The 20905-nt window shown below is 52.8% G+C and overlaps 2 protein-coding genes across 42 annotated transcripts in view; one reads left to right on the forward strand and one right to left on the reverse strand.

Moving 5' to 3' along the window:
* Positions 1 to 20905, forward strand: part of LOC139358698 (uncharacterized) — a 148603-nt gene that overhangs the window by 64967 nt on the left and 62731 nt on the right. For 18 of the 34 annotated variants that reach the window (XR_011613989.1, XR_011613987.1, XR_011613996.1 and 15 more), the window contains 3 exons: positions 12284 to 12455; positions 13526 to 13625; positions 14266 to 14410. The exons of 2 other annotated variants lie outside the window; for them this stretch is intronic. Coding sequence is in view for 18 of the 32 variants with exons in the window: in XM_071080289.1 (XP_070936390.1) it covers positions 12284 to 12455; positions 13526 to 13562 (209 nt within the window). In the remaining 14 variants the exon portion in view is untranslated. Of the gene's footprint in view, positions 1 to 4495; positions 4659 to 4854; positions 4988 to 5344; positions 7021 to 12283; positions 12456 to 13525; positions 13626 to 14265; positions 14411 to 20905 lie in introns of those variants that run through there. 14 more of the 34 variants (XR_011613993.1, XM_071080280.1, XM_071080283.1 and 11 more) reach the window with 3 other exon arrangements.
* The window catches only part of LOC105464191 (ral-GDS-related protein-like), a 63636-nt gene that overhangs the window by 3851 nt on the left and 38880 nt on the right, over positions 1 to 20905 (reverse strand). For 5 of the 8 annotated variants that reach the window (XM_071080262.1, XM_071080260.1, XM_071080256.1 and 2 more), the window contains 5 exons: positions 2560 to 2753; positions 2103 to 2419; positions 1129 to 1344; positions 662 to 765; positions 92 to 161 (listed from right to left, as the gene is read on the reverse strand). In XM_071080262.1, coding sequence (XP_070936363.1) covers positions 92 to 161; positions 662 to 765; positions 1129 to 1344; positions 2103 to 2419; positions 2560 to 2753 — 901 coding nt within the window. Of the gene's footprint in view, positions 1 to 91; positions 162 to 661; positions 766 to 1128; positions 1345 to 2102; positions 2420 to 2559; positions 2773 to 2873; positions 3058 to 4124; positions 4298 to 6349; positions 6461 to 6886; positions 7145 to 20905 lie in introns of those variants that run through there. The other 3 variants (XM_071080259.1, XM_071080255.1, XM_071080264.1) reach the window with 3 other exon arrangements.

Consider the following 20905-nt stretch of genomic DNA (forward strand, 5'->3'; position numbering starts at 1 on the left):
ACCACTCCACACTAGGTCCAATGCCCTTCCAAACTCAGTCTTTCCTCTGACCCTTAAACACTTCTCCTGCATCTCCCAGACTCCAGTGTACCTTGATCAGCAGGTCCCTCTTCACTGCAGTGTCTTTTTTGCAGAGTTGTTTTAGATGTTTTGTGCTTTTGCTATGGGCAGAGGAAAGAAAGAAAAGCAAATTTGGGGATAAGCGGAGAGGTTTGTGAGTTCCAATCCAATCCCTTTTGTTTGAAAACCCAGAGAATCCCAACTTCGTGGGTGAGAGTTTCCAGTAGGGTCCTCTGATGACAAGGGCTCCAGAGGACCAGGGTGGGACCCGTCATGCTCCTCCCCTGGCCCATCTCCACTTCACATGAGCCCCTGCGTGTTCACAGTTAGCTTCCAGCTGGACACAGTTCCACTGCTGGGTGCAAACACCTGAAAGCCTCCAGTTGGCTCCAGTCTGTGTCTGATGGTTAAAAATCCTTAGTCCTGAGTTGGAAATCCTTGCTTAGTAGTCCAAGGCAGCTTAGTGACCACACCCACCAGGCCATCCCTGCCTCCAGTGTCCCTGGTCTCCAAGAACCTTTCAGAGTGGTTGAAGGCACATGGGGAGACCTAGGGGTCCCTAGGTCAACCCTGGTGCTCCCGTGGAGGGAACCCTCCTCACCTGGACACTGCTGCCCATGTCTCGTGTAGCCGATGTATTGGGTTGCTGCACAGAGCAGAGACGATGGCGTGCACCGCGGAGAAGTTGTTGAGGCTTAGGCACTCCTGGAGAGGGAAGAGTGAGCTGTGAGGTCCACAGTGGAGCCTGGCCCACTTCAGCCTCAGCCCGCTGTGCTGAGATCTCCCTGCCTGGACGAAGCAGAGGCCCAGGGAGCCTCAGGAGGGCACACCTGGGGCCGAGTGAATGTCACTCATCTAGGAGGATTTTAGTTCAACCCAAGGAAGATCCCAGGTCAGAAGTGAGCAGCCACCACTGGGACATGGGAGTTGAGGTCTGTGACAAGAAGGGGCTAGGTGATGTCCGGGGCTGAAGCCAGACATACAGATGCCAATCCTGAAAGCCGATGGAGGAGAAGAGGCAGTTCCCCATTTTTAAAGAGGAAATTCTCAGGCCCAACCATGGCTTACCCTGGCCACCTTGATCCAGTGCTCCACCACCCTGGCCCTGTCCCGGGCCCTCATGCCATGGTTCCCGAGGCAGGAGGTGGTGACGCAGTTGGTGAGCCTGTTGAAGTGTGTGATGGTCGCATGAACTGTGGGTGCCACGTGCTCATTCCCCTCCTTAGCTCGTTGGCCCCAGATGGAGCCCAAGCATTCGTAGAGCTCCACCTTCTTGAACAGCTCCTTTGGGGGAGGAGGAGAGTGTCATGGACAGAGCACACCCCAGCTCAGAGTCACCCACAGTCCCAGGCAGGGACTGAGCTCACAGTCATCCATGGTCTCTGGCAGGAACCGATCTGGAGTTCAGAAAGCTTTAAAATGGGCTCTAGACATGTGGGAGTCCCTGGGTTTGATTTTCTACCCACTGAGGGCCCTAAGTGCATCATGGCCCAGAATCCAACAAGAGTGGGAAGGGAGAGTGACATTTTCTCCGAAGCCATCCGCACTCCCAAGAACTAGAAGGTGACTCAGGCCTGTCCATCCTGAGGGCTCGTCTTCCTCCCATCCCAGTCAGCCCTGTACTCCTTCTCTCCATACCAGTGCACTTTCCTTGTGGCACCTGCAACTATGGGCTCTGTTTGGGTGTCTCCCATAGAATCTAGTATGCATCAGGCACCTAATAAGGGTCGTGAGGCTCCTGAGCAGCTGGATGAGTGACCCATGGCCCTGCCTGCCCCTCGGTGAGCACCTGCCCTGTCCTGCTTTCTGTCCATCCCCTGTCATTTGGTCTCCACACTCTGTGGAGCTAGCACAGGCGACATGCCATCTCTGCTGTCCACATGCAGTCAGGGAAGGCTTGTGCGTGAGGAAACTCATCCAGATCCCATGTTCGGTAAGAAGTGGGGATGACATTCGTCCCAGGGCATTGGCCACTCCTCGGGTAGAGGCTGGTCTGAGACACCTAGTGCCAGAGGCACTGCCTGCAAAACCCAGGTGCTCACCGCATCCGTGAGGGTCAGCTGCTCTGCCAGCAGCCTCGGAGGGAAGGTCGTGATGTCAGGCATCTCCTCAAGGGATTGGTTCTTCACAGTCCCAGAAGAGGGAGTGGGGGACTCTGAGGCGGACTGTGGCTCCAGCAGTGTCGCTGGAGGGGGCCCTTCCCCTGGTGCTGGTCCTGGTGCTGAATATAGATATCCTGGTGCACCCAGGACTGCCCCTGACTCTGGCTCCAGAGCAGGCCCCAGGTCCGCCAGCAGTGGTGGTGCTGGCTCCAGGGCCGGCATTGTTAATACGTGTTGCCCAGGAAGTGGAGCAGGATCTGGAAAAGGAGAAAAGGTCATGACACCAGTCACTTTTCACTGGGCTTTCCATGCACAGAAATGACCGGATGAAATGTAAGGGAATTGTAGCCCCACAACACCACCCCTGGAAAGTCTTCCAGACTGCAAGCCACCTCACCATCTGGCTTGGCCTCGTTGGGCTCCGGAAGCACCAACTGGCCTAGGACAAGTTCCTGATGGTCCTCCATGCCCAGTCCAGGCCAGGCGAAGTTCCTGAAGGCCAGCTTTATCCGGAAAGATGACCGTTGCGGGGGCTGATAGCAAACTGAAGTGTTTTCAAGGGGCCAGGTGAACAAAATGGAGGTGATGGTGCTGGTAATGGAGTGGACAGCTGAGTCAGAGGCCTGGCCTTCTCCCACACAACTCTCCAGGGCACACTTGCGTGGTTCTGGGTCCCTGGACTGTTGCTGCCTGTGTAGAGGACAGCCCCACCCTTCCCCAAGCCATCAGTGCTGTCCCGGAGGGGGCAGACCTGGCCACACAGCAGGGCTGTACAGACCCTTGTGCGCCACAGTGTCCCACTGACATTCTCCTCCCAAAGGCCCTGGAGCACAGCCCTGTGCACCTGGGCACTCAGAACTGCAGCTCCAGGCTGATTTGTGAGCAGGTTTCTCATCAAGCTCCAGCTCTGGGTCCCCTGGTCCAGGGGTTAGGAGGGTAAGGGCAGATGTTGGCTGGAGGAGGACCGGTAGAGTTGGGAAGCCACGGCACGGGGCATGGGTGTCTCAGTGACCAGCTGAGACCCTAGCCTCCCCTCTCCTTTGCAGGGCACCTAAGTCTCCATATACAGAACTTACTATTTGCCTCTTGCGAGGGACCCAGATGTCAACCTTCTTGTGGGAATTAAAAGAAGTATGAGCCCCAGGACTCCTTTAGGGTCTCCCCAGGCAGAGGCCACATCTTTTACGCCATGTTTTCTGGATGAAAAGGCTCTTTAGAACCCTAAATCCACCCAGTTTATACTTGTTGCTGGACTCCATCATTCTAGTCAGAATCTGGGAGGATGCCACCATACGTAGAAGAGGCCATGAGGGTTTCATCTCTAACACTGTGTAGATAGGACCTGTTTATTCTGTCTCCTGTGAGCGCCTGACTCTCAGTAAGTCGAGGCCCAGGGATTGTCATCTGCTTTATGAAATTTTGCTAAGTCACAAGAAGAACGATGCACAAATAAGGTGTTTTGTATATACGTGTTGAATGAGTGAACCCCAACCATTGGAGAACCCCAGTGAGCCTCTCCAGATATCTGAGTGGACCTGTGGTTCCTCTTTCAGCACCAAGGGACCCCTCTTCTGTCTGTGTCAAGGAGAAAGACCAGCCAGAAGGAATCTCAGACATCTTTTACCAGTGCCATCACGGACTTGCTTTCTATGTGCTTTTCCAAACAGCGAGGGATATGGGCCATTGAGGCAGAATGCTGAGAGCTACTTCAGTGAGTGGGAAGGGAAAAGTAATAAATGTGAATCACAGCACCCCCAGCAGATATCCAGAGTTTTAGGCTCCAGGGACCCCTTTGTTTGCCGTGTCTTAGATCATTCAGTCCCTACAAGAACCCTGTGAGGTTCATCTTCTCACTGCTCCCTGTTCCAGAGGAGCCAACCGAGTCTCGGAGAGCTGCATCTTCAAGACACAGCCAGTAGGGCACAGAGGCACTTCCGTGCCTTGGAGGGGATGGACACTCACCTTCTAACCAGTAGTTCCAAAAAGTGTGGCACGGTGATAAAGTCCCAGGAGGGGCCCAGGCAGGTGGCATAGGAGGAGATGGGTTTAGTTAGCAAGGCTGGAACCAGGGAGTCCAACAGCTTCTCCCCTGTGCCGGGCTGGAAAGTTGACATCCTGGAGATCTCATTTTCATACTAGGTGGACAAGGAGGGACATGGGAGTCAGTGGTAACACCATGAACCACCAGAGGATCGGGATCTGGAACTCACACTAAGAAGCATCAACCCTTCAGGGACTTGTGCATGTTGTGCCCATGTTGAAATGGGCTGTAGGCTTTCAAATTAAATTGCATGTGAGGATAGAGAATTGATAAAATGATTCACTCCTTCAAGGCATCATCACAGTGTTTGTCAGCTTTGGGGCAACGGCACCTTGTGTATCAGCAGCCTGCATGAAGAGCATCATCCCTGCAATCCTCACAAATCATCCTCATGATAGAGAAGAGACACGGGCTTCTGGATGTCACATGGATGCTGAGCAACACCCGGGTCAGAAGTGAGCACCTTCCACAGGGAGGACTGGATGAAATTCCCTGTAGGCCACCTGAGGCTCCACTTCTGATATGGAGTGGAAGGGCCTGGGGAGGTCTCGTCCCCTCCTCATTTTAGCAACAGCACACAGGACAAGATGCTCTAGAAGAACCCTTTGTCTTAAAGGGATATGATTGTTTTTGTTCCTTTAACATGAACAGGAGTCTGGAGAAACAGCTACGGCCATCCCAGCCCTGGGCAAGGGGAAAATGCCAGAAGACTCCAGGGTGGGAGGAAGTGTATCCCAAGGCCCAGGATCTGCCAGGCGACTCGTGGAAGAGAAAACGAGGGCAGGTATGAAACCCGTGAAAGGTTACACAATTGTACGTTTGAAAGTGGAAATGAAACAAGGTGATTTTCTCTGCCACACAGACAGCAGATTGGCAAAAAGTTAAAAGCATGTTAGTATTCAGGGGAGGCCATGTTCAGAGAAGCAGCTACCTTCAGAGGCTGAGGCTGCTGGTGACCGTGTGAGCAGCTGGAGCCCTTTTGGAAAGTCAACTGGCTAGAGCTGTTGAAACTTGCTATCTGCATATCCTTTCACCCAGATATCTCTTTCCTGGGTGTCTGTGTTCCACAGGGGATTTGTATATTTTGTGGGTTGAATTGTGTCCCCTGCCCCAATGTAACTGTTTCTTTTCTCAATCTCAGAGACTCAGAATGTGATTGTCTGGACACATAGTTCTCTAAGAGGTAATTCAGGTGAAGTGAGTTCATTAGTGTGGCCCCTAAGTTAATATGCCTGGGGTTCTTACAAGGAGAGGTGATCAGCGCACAGAGAAGTTGAAGAGAAGACCCTGTGCTGACCGAGGAAGAAATCAGCCACCTCCAAGGCAAGGAGAGAGGCCCAGACAAACCACCCCAGGCTGACAGCTTGACGTTGGACTTCCAGTCTCCAGAATTGTGAGGAACCAAATTTCTGTGATTAAGCTCTGCAGTCAGCGTGCCATGTTATGGCAGCCCTGGGAAACTGCTCCAACCTATTAGGACACACATAGGATTATGCTCCCTGTAGAAAGACTTCCTAGAAAGGGAATTTTATCACTACAGGCTCCACCAGCACTGAGAGGCTGACCCGCTGTGGAACATGGCCTCCCTTAAGGAATATTACAGTGAGATGCGAGGGTACAGTTCCTGCCTGATGGGCCTGCAGGGATGAGTTCTGTGAGATGACACTTTAAAGACAAATGCATAGAGTAGCTTCACCTTCTTTTGTTGTAATCAATGTCCACCCCCACCTTGTTTGTGTAGAAGTATTGGATTTTAAGTCCTGGAGGAGGTCTGGCAGGGCAGTGGAGATGCCTGTTGCCGGAGATACATTTATGGTGGGGAGTTAAAATGGTAACGGTATGAGTATGTTGCTGTAATTTTACCATTATACTCAATTCTTGTGGCAACATGCTGAGATACTCCTGGGTTAGCATAAAGTGAAAAGAGAAGGATTTTCTCTGATCTTTCAAAGGGACTTTGCCTGTAACCAAGTTGTCACTGGGGACTAATGGCAGCCAGATTCCTTTGAAAGAGAACACTGGGTCACTCAAGTGGGAAATCCCTAGGACAGAGCTTAGGGAGTCCCCATATTCATGTCTGAGTCCTGGGCCCACCCTGGTTTTCTGGAGTCCCTGTCTGTGGAGACCCTTCTGTACCCAATCTCACCCCAGACCAGCATTGGCCGTAGTTGGTGGCGGTGGGCCCCTGCCCTTCTTTGAAGAAGTTGGAGAAATGGAATCCATCCAACAGCTCCTGCTTGATCTGCTGTGTGGAGCTCTGCAAAGAGAGGGCCCGAGAGCCGGGCCAAGAGGTGTCAGTGGCCTGCCTGGCTGACCCCACAGTGGCACACCCCCATTAGAACTCCTTCCTGGTGTCCCCATCCCCAACAGGATTTGGCACATAGGAGCATCTGCATAGACCTCCAGCCAGAGAAGGTTGAGGTCTCCGGCAGATGAATTGGGATTCACATCTGAGCGGCAAACTGTGTCCTCGACACTGAACTTCCCATCCTGCCAGGCATGATCTGGGCTGTAAACCTGACATACCTACCAGGCTCCAAACACCTGACAACCTACCTGCTCCTGTCCAGGGAGGGCCCCTCATCTCCTGTTTACCCCAAACATATGGGGAGGGACTCAGTGCTGCCCTGATGGGCACAGCTGAGGCCTGGCCTGGACGGGCCTGCCCTGGGCCCTGTGTTACCTGAGGGTGCCTTCTGGCAAAGGGCCAGAGGCGTCGAGGGTGAGGGTTGAACCAATGTCTATATTCTCGAGAAAGACTCTCATTTTGGCCTCTTCTGCGATGAGGCGGTCGGCAGCACGTCGGGACACAGCAGGAGAACATGTTGTTCTCTCCAGTGTCGACTACCACCTGAGCTGGAAATGGGGCTGTGTGTATAATATGGGTGCCTAGTTACCAGAATTCTAAGTTCTACTGGGGGTCTGTTAGCAAGGAAGTGAGGTCACATCTTGTAGGTTCCATCCTGTAAGCTCCTCCTGTCCATAAGACATACTGAAAGGGCCTTCTGGGGTTCTGGCCACTAGCCCTCCCCCGTCAACTCCTTACCTTTCACCATTATGCAAAAGTGTGCCCCTTCAGCACCTTGGAAAGACCTGGATATAACCGGGGTCCCAGGTTTAAGGAGCCAGTGCTGGGTCAAACAGTCTTTATCTTAGCAGTTGTGAGACCCTAGAGAACTCCTTTGGTGTTTTGGGCTCTCCCCACTTTGCACAATGGGAGTTATGCTAGCATCATAACCCTTCCTAGGGAACTCATGAGGTGTGTTTGAGATAAATCTTAAAAAACTGATGTTGTGGTGGTCCCTGTAGATATTACACATACTTTGAGATGGAAGAGCTACAAGAAGGGGTGAGAGGTAGCATGGAATACAACTCCAGTGGGCCTGGGTTCCACAGTATGATCTCAGGAAAAGGCACTTTTGCTCTGGGCCTCGTCTTTCATGCTGCAGTACTATACGAGGTTGAGATTAAATGAAATTCAGACATCCTCCTCTTCCGACATTGCACCTTCCAGTGCCTTCCCAGTTTATTTAGACCCAGACCCTGTGCCTCATCTCAGCCTTGGGTGGGTAGCATCCATAAAGACGGCACTGAGGGCTTAGTGACTCCCTTGTGAATGATGGAATAGGACACAGATGGTGGAATAGTCCTTCTGGGCCAGTTCAGTGTATTATAGCAAAGAGCCATAGCCTGGGGAGCTCATCAAAAACAGAATTGTATTTCTCCCTGTTCTGGAGGTTGGAATTGGATATCAGGGTACCAGCTTGGTAGGGCCTTAGTGAGGACATTTCTGCCCCACTCACTGAGCTTTTACAGGTGCTGTCTTTTGCTTGGAGGACGGCTCAACTTTAGGAGCATGGGTGGACCTCCCTTCAAAGCTGCGCTCTCACTTGTTGGTTGGTGACCGTGAGGAAGTCATAGAACATCCCTGTGCCTGTTTTCTCCTCTGAGAAATGGCGTTAGTGAGAATTGCTTCCGTCTTTAATCACAGAGGATAAAGCATGGAAAGAAGTTAACTTAGTGCTATTGGGCAGAGAGTGAGAGCCCAGTAAACCAGAGAGATCAGCTTGCCCACAGCAGTGGCGAGAAGTGCGGAGAGTGGGTGAGGCTGGGGCAGGAAGCAGGCCAGCCTGCCAGAGCCCAGGAACAGGTGAAGGGCAAGAGTGAGCTCCTCACCCTGAATTCTCAGGGTCAGAGGTATGCAGGGGTTATGGGGAGCACAATCATCAGGGCTGCTCTTGTTCCCCTGGTTCACTCCATATCTGACGTAGTCCCAGGTCCCCTACTCCCTGTGTTTCCTCTCTGCCCTGCTTTCTTCCTGGCTGCCCTCCTAGTACCCATTTTGGGCCCTGGTCAGGTGGAGTCTTGAGGTAACTGTATGCCTGTTAATAACTCCTCTGAGGTTCATCGCTCCTTTTATTGAGACCTCTGAGCTTATTCAGAGACCTCCTGTCGCTGGGACCAGAGAGAGGGCCGGAGGGAGCTGACAGTACAGTGACAGTTTTCCCTGCGGTTGCCGCTACAGGGCCCACTGGCAGGTATCTGCCAAACTCGAGCGTTGTTTTGGGTCTCTGGGGTTCTGAGGTGTGATTTCCCCTCTGAAGATCGGCTGAGCCCCCAGTGGGTGCCTTAGTCTCAGAAATGGGTCCCCCAGAGCTGGGAGCTGTGCTCTACCCTCAGTTTCCTAGGACATGTCACACTTCACCCTGCCCATTCTGGCTCCCGAAACCCAAAGAGAGGGTCTGTAGAAATTGTTAGGTACGAAAAGGCTACCAATAAGTCATAGGAAGTGTATTTATATAACGCAGTGGTTTTCAACCATTACTATACGTTTGCCTCAGCAAAGGCAAAATTTAAAAATGTTAATACTCTGAGTCACCCCACAGAGATTTGGATTTATTTGATGGGGCTGGAGACAGGTATCTTTGGTTTTGTTTTGTTTTTTCTTTTTTGAAACGGGACCTTGTGGTGTTTCTCAGACTATAGCGCAGCGGCCCGATCTTGGGCATTGCAGCCTTGATCTGCCAGGCTCGAGGAATCCTCCCTTCTCTGCCTCTCACGTAGCTGGGACTATGGGCATGCACCACCATGCCATGCTACTTTTTGTGTATTTTGTAGAGGTTTGGTCTCACTGTTCCACCCAGGCTGGTCTTAAAAGTCCTACCCTCAAGCTGTCCTCCTGCCTCAGCCTCACACAATGCTGAATTTACAGTTGCGAGCCACAGTGTCTGGCCCTGTTTCTTTTAAGAACTCCCTTAGTGTTTCTAACGGGCATTCAAATAAAAAAGATTTTGTTTGCAGAAGGCTCATGAAACACTACTGAGGCTGCATCTTCTTCACAGACAACAGATTGTTCCCTGAAGTGTCTGCTTACCAGTGCACAGGGTATTTATATCCTGGGCTTTGGGGAGCTGTTGGGTTTGGGGGCTGACTGGGGCATGAGTGTTGTCTCTGGGATCTGTCCCAACCTGGTCCTATGGGACACCCAGTCTAGGATCCTCCTTCCCAGACCACCATCCTGCCACTCACTGCTCCTATGGCAGGAGACCAAAGGTCATGACCTCATGATCAGAGACATCCAGGTGCAGGACCGAAGTAGAGTGAGTCATGTGAGGAGGGGCGGGGCACAGCTGCTTGCTGGAAGCATGTTGGGAAGTATTGGTCCACCAGCTATCACTTCCACCTTTTCCTGCTGAATCCCAGTGATCCTCACGTGGAGTCTGGGTCTCAGAAGGGTGTGGCATCTGGGTTTTTGGCTGGCTGAGCTGGTGCTTTTGCAGCCATTTTGGTGCTCTGGTATGTGAGACCTGAGTTGCTTCAGGAAACCTTTGCCCCTCAGACTGCCTCCTGCTTAAGAGCACAGCCTTTGTGTGGAGATCTGGCTGGCCTCTTTAGATTCCAGCGTGTCCTGTCCTGTTATGTCTGGGTTTGAGGTTGTGTGGAGGGGTCTCTTCCCATAGAGAAGGCAAGGCCAGTCATGTGGGACAGAGCGAAGCATGGCAATTCCAGCTGACTGTGCCCGGCCTTTGACTGGAGGAGTCTGAGAATGATCAGGCCTGGGGAGCTGCCCTTCCTGGGAAACAGCATGTCTCCTCCCCTATTGTGGAGTTTCTGGATGTGACCCAGAGTGTGCTAGGCCTCCATCCATTCAGTGAAGATTGCTGGGCACTCTGGATACTGTGGAGGAGGCAGCAGTAGCAGCCAGCCTGCAGAGTGGGATGCAGTGCTGGAGGGCTTGAGGAGGAGGTGGCATTGTGATTGGTGTCTGAAGAGTGCCTCGATGATAATGGAGTCAGTGCAATGTCCCAAAGACCAAGAAGGAGCAACAGGAAAGGATGGTTCATATCCAGCTGCTCCACTCAAAAAAGAAACCAAATAAAACAAAGAGGAAAGGACTGGCACCATCAAGGTAGGGCAAAGGGGGCCTCTGGAGTGGTTTTTTTTTGTTTGTTTGTTTTGTTTTGTTTTTTTTTGTAGTAGGGGAGGGGTGTGTTCGGATTTGCATGCGAATTGCCAGGGTTGTAGTAGGGAAACAGCAGGGGGGCTGGGACCTATGATTGGGAGTCTCCAGGTGAGAGGGTGGCCCGTGGGGACTGGGGGTCAGGTGAGGCTGGGAGTGGGGTATAGAGGCAGGAGCAGTTGGACAGGACCAGTCAGGATGCAGGGCGCAGACTCATCAGCGAGAGCATTCCTGAGCCCAGCATCCAAGAAGTGAGGGAAGTTGGGAAGGTGCTGCTACAAGGTGGAGAGAGGTCCTCAAAATCCAGATGAGAACGATGAGAGCATGGCGTGCATGGAAAGTGCTGGGCAGTTTTGGCATCCGTGAAGTCACAGGGGGCTGTGTGTGAACAGTTGTGCTTTGGCATCCAGGGAGGCCTTGAGACAAGAGCGGGTTGGCTTTCCTGGAGACTAGGCTGTGGGATAGCGTCGGGGCTGAGGCATGGACAATCTCCTTCCACCCTCAAGCTCTCCTTGGAGCTTTGAGACACTGCAGGCAATTAGCAGGTGATGTGATAAATCCTACCTGTGGAGGGTGCCTTGGGCAGGGAGGACATGGCGGCCAGGAAGGGCGCCCTTTGAGCTGATGAGCTGCTCATCAGGAAAGGAGAGAAGCTCCTACAGCCCGGTGTCAGAGCCTGGCGAGACCCTGTGAGGCCTTGAAAGTAGCAGGTGCCTCCTACAGTCTGCGCGTGGCCATTTCGGGGAATCCACCCAGCAACTGTTCTAGTCATCGTGCTCTTCAGGTAGGAGACTGAGGCCAGGAAGGGAAAGGCTGCTGCGATACCCACACTATCAGTGGCTTGGGTTGTTTGAACCCAGGGACTCTAGGGCCCATGCCTCTGCCATCCTGCCTCTGGGTTTGATAGTTGGACTTGGTCCACCAAGTGCCAGGCCAGCCCTGTGGCTGGGTGCTCCCAAGCATTCACAAGCTGACAGTTCTGAAGGGCCCACGCACTTGACCGTGCTCCAGCCTGTGTCGTCACATGAAAGGTGGGTGCTGGAATAATAAATGCTGCAAATGGCACTGGGGGTGTTGGCCAGGCTCTGGGGGCACAGGAGCTCTGCCCATGCCCACAGTTGGCCTGTGCTGACCTCCCTCCATCACAACTGAGTGACACCAGCCCTTTCATTGAGCTGAAGTCTTCCTTCCATCCCTTCAGTGTGGTCTTTGTGGCTCAGAGAAGCTGTGGCCAGGTACAGGATCTGGGGTGGTCCCTGCTTCTCTGCTCTGTGGCCTTAGACAGTGGGCAGGATCTGAGGTCAGGCCCACCTGCAGTAGGTATTACAAAGAGGCAAATTGGCGCTTAATGTTTGGAAGAACTTGCCAACCAACTACAGTCCCGCTGTCTTTTGAGGTAGTGAGCTTCCCATTGGGGAAGGTATGTTAAGCCAACTTTCTGGGATGTTGGAAGATCAGAGACCAAACACTTGAGATTCTGTGATCCTAATATTGACTCAAATGCTATGCTGCTTGTATTTGAAGTCAGTTTCACTTAGACAGTTTACCAAGTATCTCCTTGGTGCAGGACACCAGGGAACACAAAATGTCCTGAATAATTATTGGGTTTCTGGCTCCCAGGGGTCCCTGAGATGTTGTTCCAGCAGTTCTGGAGTATGGGCCAGGCACGGCTTGCATCTGGACTCATCGGCATTACTCGCTCATTGTCAGCCTCACGAATGCAGTTCGGGATGTCACGCCCCCATACGCCCCCCACTCCGCCCCGCCATGGCCCTCACAAGGACCCACTCAGGTAACAAGGCTTTCTGGTTGATTCCTGGTACTCAGTGTGGTCAGTTTTCTGAGCCTGACAGTGGGGTGTGACTGCAATGAGACGCCAGTTGCAGGAAATGGTTTGCACAGCCTTCCTGGTGTCGTGGGTCACTGTCTTCCTGAGTGACTTTGGGCAGGTCCTTCCCCATCTCAGGCTGCAGGTTCCTATGCCTGGAGCTCCCTTCTTGCCCCACCACTGCCTTGTTTTCCCAGATACAGAGCTGGGGCAGATCCCAGCCCATTGAAACAGACAAGGCTTTGGAGGCCACAGTGGTCTCATTTCTATCAGGCTGAGGCCCCCGAGGCACCATGGGCTGCTGGTGCCAGTACACAGGGATGATAAGGAGATGAAAGTCACTAGGATGGTGGGGCAGCACCCCCTGGGCTGTGTTGGCGGCTGCCCCTGGCTGGAGGCCAGCTTGGCCCTGGAACGCTCCTCAAGGAACAAGGACACGAGAGCCAGCTCAGCCAGCCTCCACCTAGCATGCCAATCAGCACTCCCTTCCCATGACGCCTACCCTCTGCACAGCTCCTGGAACTGGCCAAGGCGCTAATGGACACCCACCAAGGTCTTAATGAGTGAGCCAGGGTTAATGGTTACTGGGCCCGGTGACGCATTCATCAGCGTCCCAGGGCTCTCAAAGTTCATACTGGCCTGGCCTTGAACATCTTAGCTCAGCCACCTGCTTTTCCAGCCTTGACACCTTGGGGCTCAAGCAGGGCCTAGGGTGGTCAAGAGGTCCCCGGTAGCCCTCACTCCTGGAAAAGGCTCCATTTCCTGGCCTTCAGGCTCAAGTCGTTCCTTCCACCTGGCAGGTGCTCTCCAAATCCAGTCCCAGCTGGGGCTGGATTCCCAAGGCCCCTATTCTGGTGTCTGCCCCTTCCTAGGGCCCTTCCCCCTGGGGTGACCATACTGTCTCATGCCCAGCTCTCTTGCCCAGGGCTCCTTGAGAGAAAATCTGGAGGGGCCAGGATATGATGGGAGAATGAATGATGGAATGAAAGAAGGAATTTAAGCATGTGCCTTGCTAAGAGTGACAATTCTGGCAGGCTGCTGATCATGTGTGGGCCTCGATCTGAGAGCTGAGAGGCTTGGAGCTTCCAGTCCTGTGGTGACACCCACCCCATCTCATTGAAGGGGGCAGAGCAGGTGAGGGCATGATGGATGGATGGGCCTCATCCCCCTGCTTCTACTGTCTGGGATCCTCCGTCAGCCTGTCTGCTCAGAACCCTGAAATTGGGGGTTTAGGAAGGACCCTTCTGGATCATGTGACTCCCTTCAGTCCAGGTGACGAGCGTCCTTGGAATAACAGCTCCTAGAGCCCTGCCTGTAGCCCTGCAAGTTGGGGAGAGGGCCTGTTAGGAGAGGTATCCCTTGCCCTGGGGTCGTAGAGGTGATCTAGGCTCCTCAGACCTTGTGGGGTCTCAGATGTTTACATCTCCAACCCCTCCTGGCGTGGGCATCTCTGGCTGCACCCCAGCTCTGTGGCCCCATCTCCCAGCGAACCTTCGGTCTAATCTGCCTCCCGCTGAAACCTGGCCTCACTCAGCCCCACCAAGGCCTTCAGAGCTTCAGGGTTTGAGGCCCCACTGGACTCAGACCTGCAGCCGTCCCAGATCACGCAGCCCCAGGGATGGGACCAGGAGCCAGCCCTTGTCCCACCTACAGCAGTTCTTGTGTGTTTAAAGCCTCCCCTGCACCGCCAGGCTACTGAGGGAGGCGGGGAGGAGAGGAACTGGGTCACAGCGGGGAATCTTAGCTTGGTTTTGATGTGCTGCTGGACAACCAGATCCAGAGTCCAGTGAGCCAGCGAGTGAGGACACCTGGCTGTGCCCAAGCGCTGTGTGACCCAGAGGAGCCACTCACCCTCTCTGAGCTGCTGGACATCATCGGTGGGGAAGCTCAAGCCGGGAGACTCCTGGGAGTGTCTGGAGGTGTGAGTTCCATTCTCAGCTGTGCCGTATGGTTGCTGCGCTCTAGAGCAGCTCCTGTTCCTCTCCGAGCCTCAGTTTATGCACCTGTGAAGTGGGAGTGAGTTGCACTTTGGAGTGAAGGGGGCAAAACTCATGTGGGCTCATCCTTTAGAGGGATCCCACAGGTGAGCAGAGCCCTGGGTTCTTTATCCGACTCCGTCTGGGCTGGGCGGGGAAGGGGGCCTCTGTTTCTTGGCTGATAAGTGGGTTTGAGAGAGGTATGCTGGTGGGCAGAGGGCTGGGGGGAGTCACCTGACTTATTCGAAGAAGCCCTTGAGAGAGCCATGGTTTCTTGGTTTCCAAGAGGGAAGAGTGAGCCTGGTGCAGTGGTCATGTGTGTAATCCCAGCACTTCGGGAGGCCAAGGCGGGGCGAATCAGGAGGTCAGGTGGTCGAGACCATCCTGGTCAACATGGTGAAACCTCTTTTCTACTAAAAATATAAAAATCAGCTGAGTGTGGTGGTGCGCGCCTGTAGTCCCAGCTAGTCGGGGAGGCTGAGGCAGGAGAATCGCCTGAACCCGGGAGGTAGAGGTTGCAGTGAGCCAGATCGCACAAGTACACTCCAGCCTGGGCAACAGAGTGAGACTCTGTCTAAAGAGAAAAAAAAAGGGAAGAGTGCAGCATGAAGAAACAGGCCTAGGAAGATCTGGCAGTCTTGAGTGTGGATGCGGGGGGTGGGGGGTCAGCTGTGGAGTAGAGCCAGAGCTGCGATGGGGTTGGGAGACCCTGTGTCCTGCTTGTCCGGCTCCTGGGCTCTGTGTGTGGCTGTGGATTGGGGTGGGACAGGGCCGGTTGTGCGAGGGGTCATTGCCCAACTCCTGGGGACCCTGTCACCTCTCAGCTCTCTGTAGGGATACATATAGTTTTTTCAACAGGTTTCCAGCAGGTAGGGGTTATTAAATCTTACTGAAGGGGTGTTTTTTCTCATTCTCAACTCTGCGCTGCAAGGGTAGACAGTGTGGGAGACAGATTCCAACTCCAGGTCTGGGTGGTAAGCAATCGGTCCAGGGGTGTAGACAGGCCTGGGGAAGCCCCAGAGATCTGTGCGTTCTCATACCCAGGGGTAGTGACTCCATGCTGGGGGCTGGGCTCACCCTCAGGTCTGAGACCTCCTGGGGCCAGCTGACCTCAGTAAATGCCTTTTGTCTAAGCTTCAGTTTCCTGCCTGTGAATGGGGTTGGGGCTATGCTCTGGTTTTAGTCTTGTGGCTCTGGGGTTGTGGTAACAAAGCCATCAAGCTGGGTTGAAGGATTAACCAGGAAACTTCAGACTGGCTGCCGTGTCTACGTCTTCCTCCCTCTGCTGCATCATGGGAAGCTGCTCTGCTCAGCCTAGATTAGGCTCAGTTGTGTGTGTGCGCGCATGTGCTTGCACGTGTGTTGGAAGTGTGTGGTACTGACACCAGAGTCAGTGTCTCTGGGTGAGTGAGGCTTGCACATTTCTGGGGAAGGGAACTCACTACCTTATGTGCCCAGGGCAAGAGCTGTGGGGTCTGGAGAAGACTTCTAGGCCAGCTCCCCTGCAGTCTTTCCTTGGATGACATGGCTTCCCCAGATCCACTTCCCCCTAGGTGCCCTCTCTGCATTCAGCCAGTAGAGGGCTGACTGGGACAGAATGTGACACACTCAGCATGCGAGGAAAAGCCTCCTTCATTCTGTAGGCCCTACCTCTGTTGACATGACCTTTGATAAAGTGCCTCCCCTCCTCTCTCCCCTCTCTGGAACCCGCAGCTGCTGCCAGGCTTCTTCTGTGCCCCGTCTCAGGCAGCTCTCTGTCTCCCTACTTTCCCCAGCCCAGGGTTTTCCTTTTGGGGTCAGTTACAGGGGTCTGGACCATCCTTTGCCCACTCAGACATTCTTCCTGCCCACCTGCTGCTGAGAATCCTGCATGTCTCATATGCTCTCAGGCAGAGAGGAAACTGCTGAGCAGGCCAGGGCAAGGGGTAGAGCCCTGTGACTCTGCACTTTAGACCCCTCCCAGCTGACTGCCGTGGAGTGCAGCCACTTAGCAGAGCCAAATCCCCTGAGGTTCCTGTCTGCTGTCTAGCCTTCAGGGACAGGTCATGGGGCCTTGGTTCCTGCCCCATCATCTTCCCAGTCACCCTGATGTTCAGGGGGAGGAACAGCCAGGGAAAGGGCTTGGTCATAGCACCTCCACCCTAGGGCTATTGAGGATCTCACAGTTGTGTGTCTGGTGGGTTCTGTCAAGAGCCCATTTGAGAACAGTGGGTGACAGGACAGGCCTATGTGACCCAGGCAGGCAGCAATATTGGGTCAGCCTTCGTGTCCCCTTCTGTCAGCTGGGGCAGCCTGGAAGGATGATTGTGGAGTAGGTGTTATGGGAGTAGACTTCAGGTGGAGGCTGCAGAGGCTCTCCAGCACTGTAGGCACAGCAGGCCCAGGAGCAGGGGAGGGATCCATGACTCATGGAGCCTCTGGCCCATATCCTTGGCAGATGAGGGCCACAGGGGAATGGGCAGCAGTGTCCAGGTCCCGTGGGCTGGGCCCACTGCTGTTCCTCTCTCAGAGTTCTTGGTGGGCTGGTCAGAAACATGCAGTAACTTGGGGCAGTTACCAAGTGGCCAAGCCTGCACTGCTGGGCTGTGTGAGTTTGGGCCAGCTCAGGCCCGCTCTGGGCCCTGCCTTTCTGGGCTGTTCAGGTGGTTCCTTGGGCCTGGGGTGCTAATGTTTCTGGATGGGCAGCAGAACCAGTCTGTACTCAGGGCCCGAGGCCATGTTCCCAGAACACACCTTTGGCATTCACAGCAGGGTGTGGTAAGGCCTCTTAGGCTGCGTTCCGGTCTGGTGCCAGGGACACCACTGCTCCACCATCTCCAGAGGCATCTCCCGGACACTGGCTGTGAGTTCAGATGTTCTGAACAGGAACAGGGAGAGGCAGAAGGGGACCCAGCCTGGGTCTCACTGGAGGAGCTCGTGGGCAGACAGTGCCCTTTGGAGGAAACTGAGGCTGGGAGTTGGGAACCCCATTCCCCGGCTCACAACACCTCCCACTCGGGGCCCTCCCAGAGCTCCGTGAACTTTAGTCACCTGGTGACAGGCTGAGTTACCGTGCAGAGTCACCGTGCGCTTCCTTGCTCCTGTGATGTCAGCCTCCCCATCCTCCTGGCCAGGCTGGACCTCTGTGAGAGGCCTGCCTGTCCTGCACCCTATGTAGACACCTTCCACTGTCCCCCAGGATTGCTGGGCACCCCCTGGCTGGTCTCTTGTCCCCTCTGGGACTAGGTAAGCTTATGGGTTCTCTGGCAGCTCCTGTTCCTTCCCTTCCTCTGCTCCTCCTCGGAGGTGCCCACCCCCAGGGCTGGACAGCATGCACACATTCTGGGAGGCGGGAAGGAGACACTGGGCCTGTGTTTTTAGACTGTTCCCTGTTGGAGAGGGGCCAGGGAGTGTCTGAGGCTGGTCCTGACCCTGCTCCTTGCCCTGTGGATGCAGCAGAGCCATGAAGAAGTTAGTGGTGCTGGGTCTGCTGGTCGTGGTCCTGGTGCTGGTCATTGTTGGCCTCTGTGTCTGGCTGCCCTCGGCCTCCAAGGAACCTTACAACCATGTGTACGCCAGGGCTGCCGTGGCTGCAGATGCCAAGCACTGCTCGGAGATTGGGAGGTGAGCAGGGCAGGGCATGGGGGCATGGGCCCTGGAAACAGGGCAAGCGGACCTGGGCAATACCTTTGCCCCTCTGAGACTCAGTTTCCCCACATGTAAGCAGGTTGCCTGGGCACAGGGTGTCCCATGTGCGTAGAGCTACCTGTTCTTTGCTTGGACTCTCTCAGTAGCCTCTGGGTAGGGGACGGTGACCCTGAGAGCAGAGTGTGGGTCTCCTAGAGCCCAATAGGGCCCTTTTTCCCAGTTCTAAAAGTCTCTGTGTCTTTGGATAAATTCCACTCTTTTGTTGTTTGTTTGTTATTTTTACATATTTGTCTTTTTATTTTTAGTTATTTATTTATTGTAAGATGGAGTCTCGCTCTTTCTCCCTGGCTGGAGTGCAGTGGCGTGATCTCAGCTCACTGCAACCTCCACCTCCCAGGTTCAAGCGATTCCCCGGCCTCAGCCTCCCGAGTAGCTGGGACTAAAGTGTATGCCACCACATCTGGTTAACTTTTTGGTTTTTTTGTATTTTAGTAGAGACGGAGTGTCCTCATGTTGGCCAGGATGTTCTCAATCTCCTGACCTGGAGATCCACCCACCTGGGCCTCCCAAAGTGCTGGGATTACAGGCGTGAGCCACCGTGCCCGTCCACTGTTTGTTTGTTTGTTTGTTTGTTTTCTTTTTTTTTTTTTTTTTTTTTTTTTTTTTGAGACAGAGTCTTGCTCTGTCGCCCAGGCTAGAGTGCAGTGGCATGATCTCGGCCGCTGCAGCCTCCGCCTCCTGGGTTCAAGTGATTCTCCTGTCTCAGCCTCCGAAGTAGCTCAGACTACAGGCACGCACCACCATGCCCAGCTAATTTTTGTATTTTTAGTAGAGACAGTTTTACCGTGTTTACCAGGATGGTCTCGCCTCGATCTCCTGACCTTGTGATTTGCCCGCCTCAGCCTCCCAAAGTGCTATGATTACAGGCATGAGCCACTGTGCCTGGCCTATACTTCTTCAGTGTTTTGTCTGTAATAAGGCATATAAGCAGAGGGTATCCTGGGACTTTTTTGTTTTTGTTTCTGTTTATTTTGAGACAGTTCCGCTCCATTGCCCAGGCTGGAGTGCAGTGGCATGATCTTGGCTTCCTGCAACCTTTGTCTCCCAGGCTCAAGTGATTTTTGTGCCTCAGCCACCCAAGTAGCTAGAATTAGAAGTGTGTGCCGCCATGCCCAGCTAATTTTTATATTTTGTAGTAGAGACTGGGTTTTACTACGTTGGCCTAGCTGGTCTTGAACTTCTGGCCTCAGGTGATCCGCCCACCTCAGCCTCCCAAGGTGCTGGGATTACACACATGAACCACCTTGCCCAGCTTCATCTGGGACATTTTAATACATGTATATTTTGGGTGATAATCAAATCAGGGTGTTTAACATAACTGTTCTCTCATACAGGTATTATTTCTTTGTGGTGAGACCTTTCAAAATTGTTCCCTTCTACCTTTTTTTGAAAAATACAAAACTGTTCTAACCAGAGTCTCGCAGCTGTGGAATGGAACTCTAGAATGTGTTCCTCCCAACTAACTGTAACTTTGTTTCCATCCGCAATCCCTCCTATTTCTCCTCCTTCCCCAGCCTCAGGAGACCACTCCTGTTCTTACTGCTTCTTGAAGGTTAAGTTTTTGGATTCAATGTGAGTGAGGTCATGCAGTGTTTGTCTTTCTGTGCTTGGCTTATTTAACAGAATGTTTTCTTGGTTCATTGGTGTTGCCCTAAATGAAAATTGCATTATTTTTTATGGCCAGAGAATATATCATTGTATATATGTACTACATTTTCTTCATTCCTTCATCTTCGGGTGAACAGGTAGGTGGATTCCATCTTCCTAGCTATTGTGAATAGTGATGTAATAGACATGGAAAGACAGATGTCTCTTCAAAATCCTGGTTTGCTTTGACTCTATACCTAGTAGTGGGATCATATGGTATTGTACTTTCAGTTTTTTGAGGAATCTGCAACTGCTTTCCAGAGTGTATATAGTAATTGACCCTCCCATAAACACTTCTTTTTTCCTGGAAATTGACACCAGCATCTGTGTTTGTATTTTTATTTGTCATATTCATGTGAATAAGTGAAATGTTTTCTGCATATGGTTTTGATTTCAGTTTTTTGCAGGATTAGTAATGTTAACCACGTTTTCATAAAGATAGAGTCAGTCTTATGTCTTCTTTGGCTAAAAGTCTATTCAGCCTCTTTGCCCAATTTTGGATTGGTTACTTGTTTCTCTTTTGGTTAGTCTTTTTTTGCTAGTTACTAACGTTAATAGCTTGTGCCTTTTGGAAAACAATGCCTTATCGGCTGTATGTTTCCCCAAACTTTTCTTCTCACCTTTAGGATGCTGTTCTTTTTTTCTGTTTTTTCTCTTCCCCCTTCCCCTGCACCAGACTCAAATGGAGTCTTGCTCTGTTACCCAGGCTAGAGTTGCAGTGGTGCGATCTTGGCTCACTGCAATCTCCGCCTCCTGAGTTCAAGCAATTCTCCGGCCTCAGCCTCCTGAGTAGCTGGGATTACAGGTGTGTACAACCATGCCCGGCTAATTTTTGTATTTTTACTAGAGGCAGGGTTTCACCATGTTGGCCAGGCTGGTCTCAAACTCCTGACCTCGTGAGCCCCCATGCCCGGTCTAGGATGCCTTCTCTTTGGATTCATTTGTTCTCTCCTGCACAGAGGCTCTAATGTTGTACTTAGTCTGTCATGTTTATATTTGCGTTTGTTGGCAGTGATTTCAGTGTCCCATCCAAAAAAAGAGATCGTTAAGCCATTTTATTGTCTGTGCGTATTTTCCCCGTATTTTTTCCTTTTCTTTTTCTTT

The sequence above is a fragment of the Macaca nemestrina genome, chromosome 15, assembly GCF_043159975.1.
Source record: "Macaca nemestrina isolate mMacNem1 chromosome 15, mMacNem.hap1, whole genome shotgun sequence".
NCBI lineage: Eukaryota > Metazoa > Chordata > Mammalia > Primates > Cercopithecidae > Macaca > Macaca nemestrina.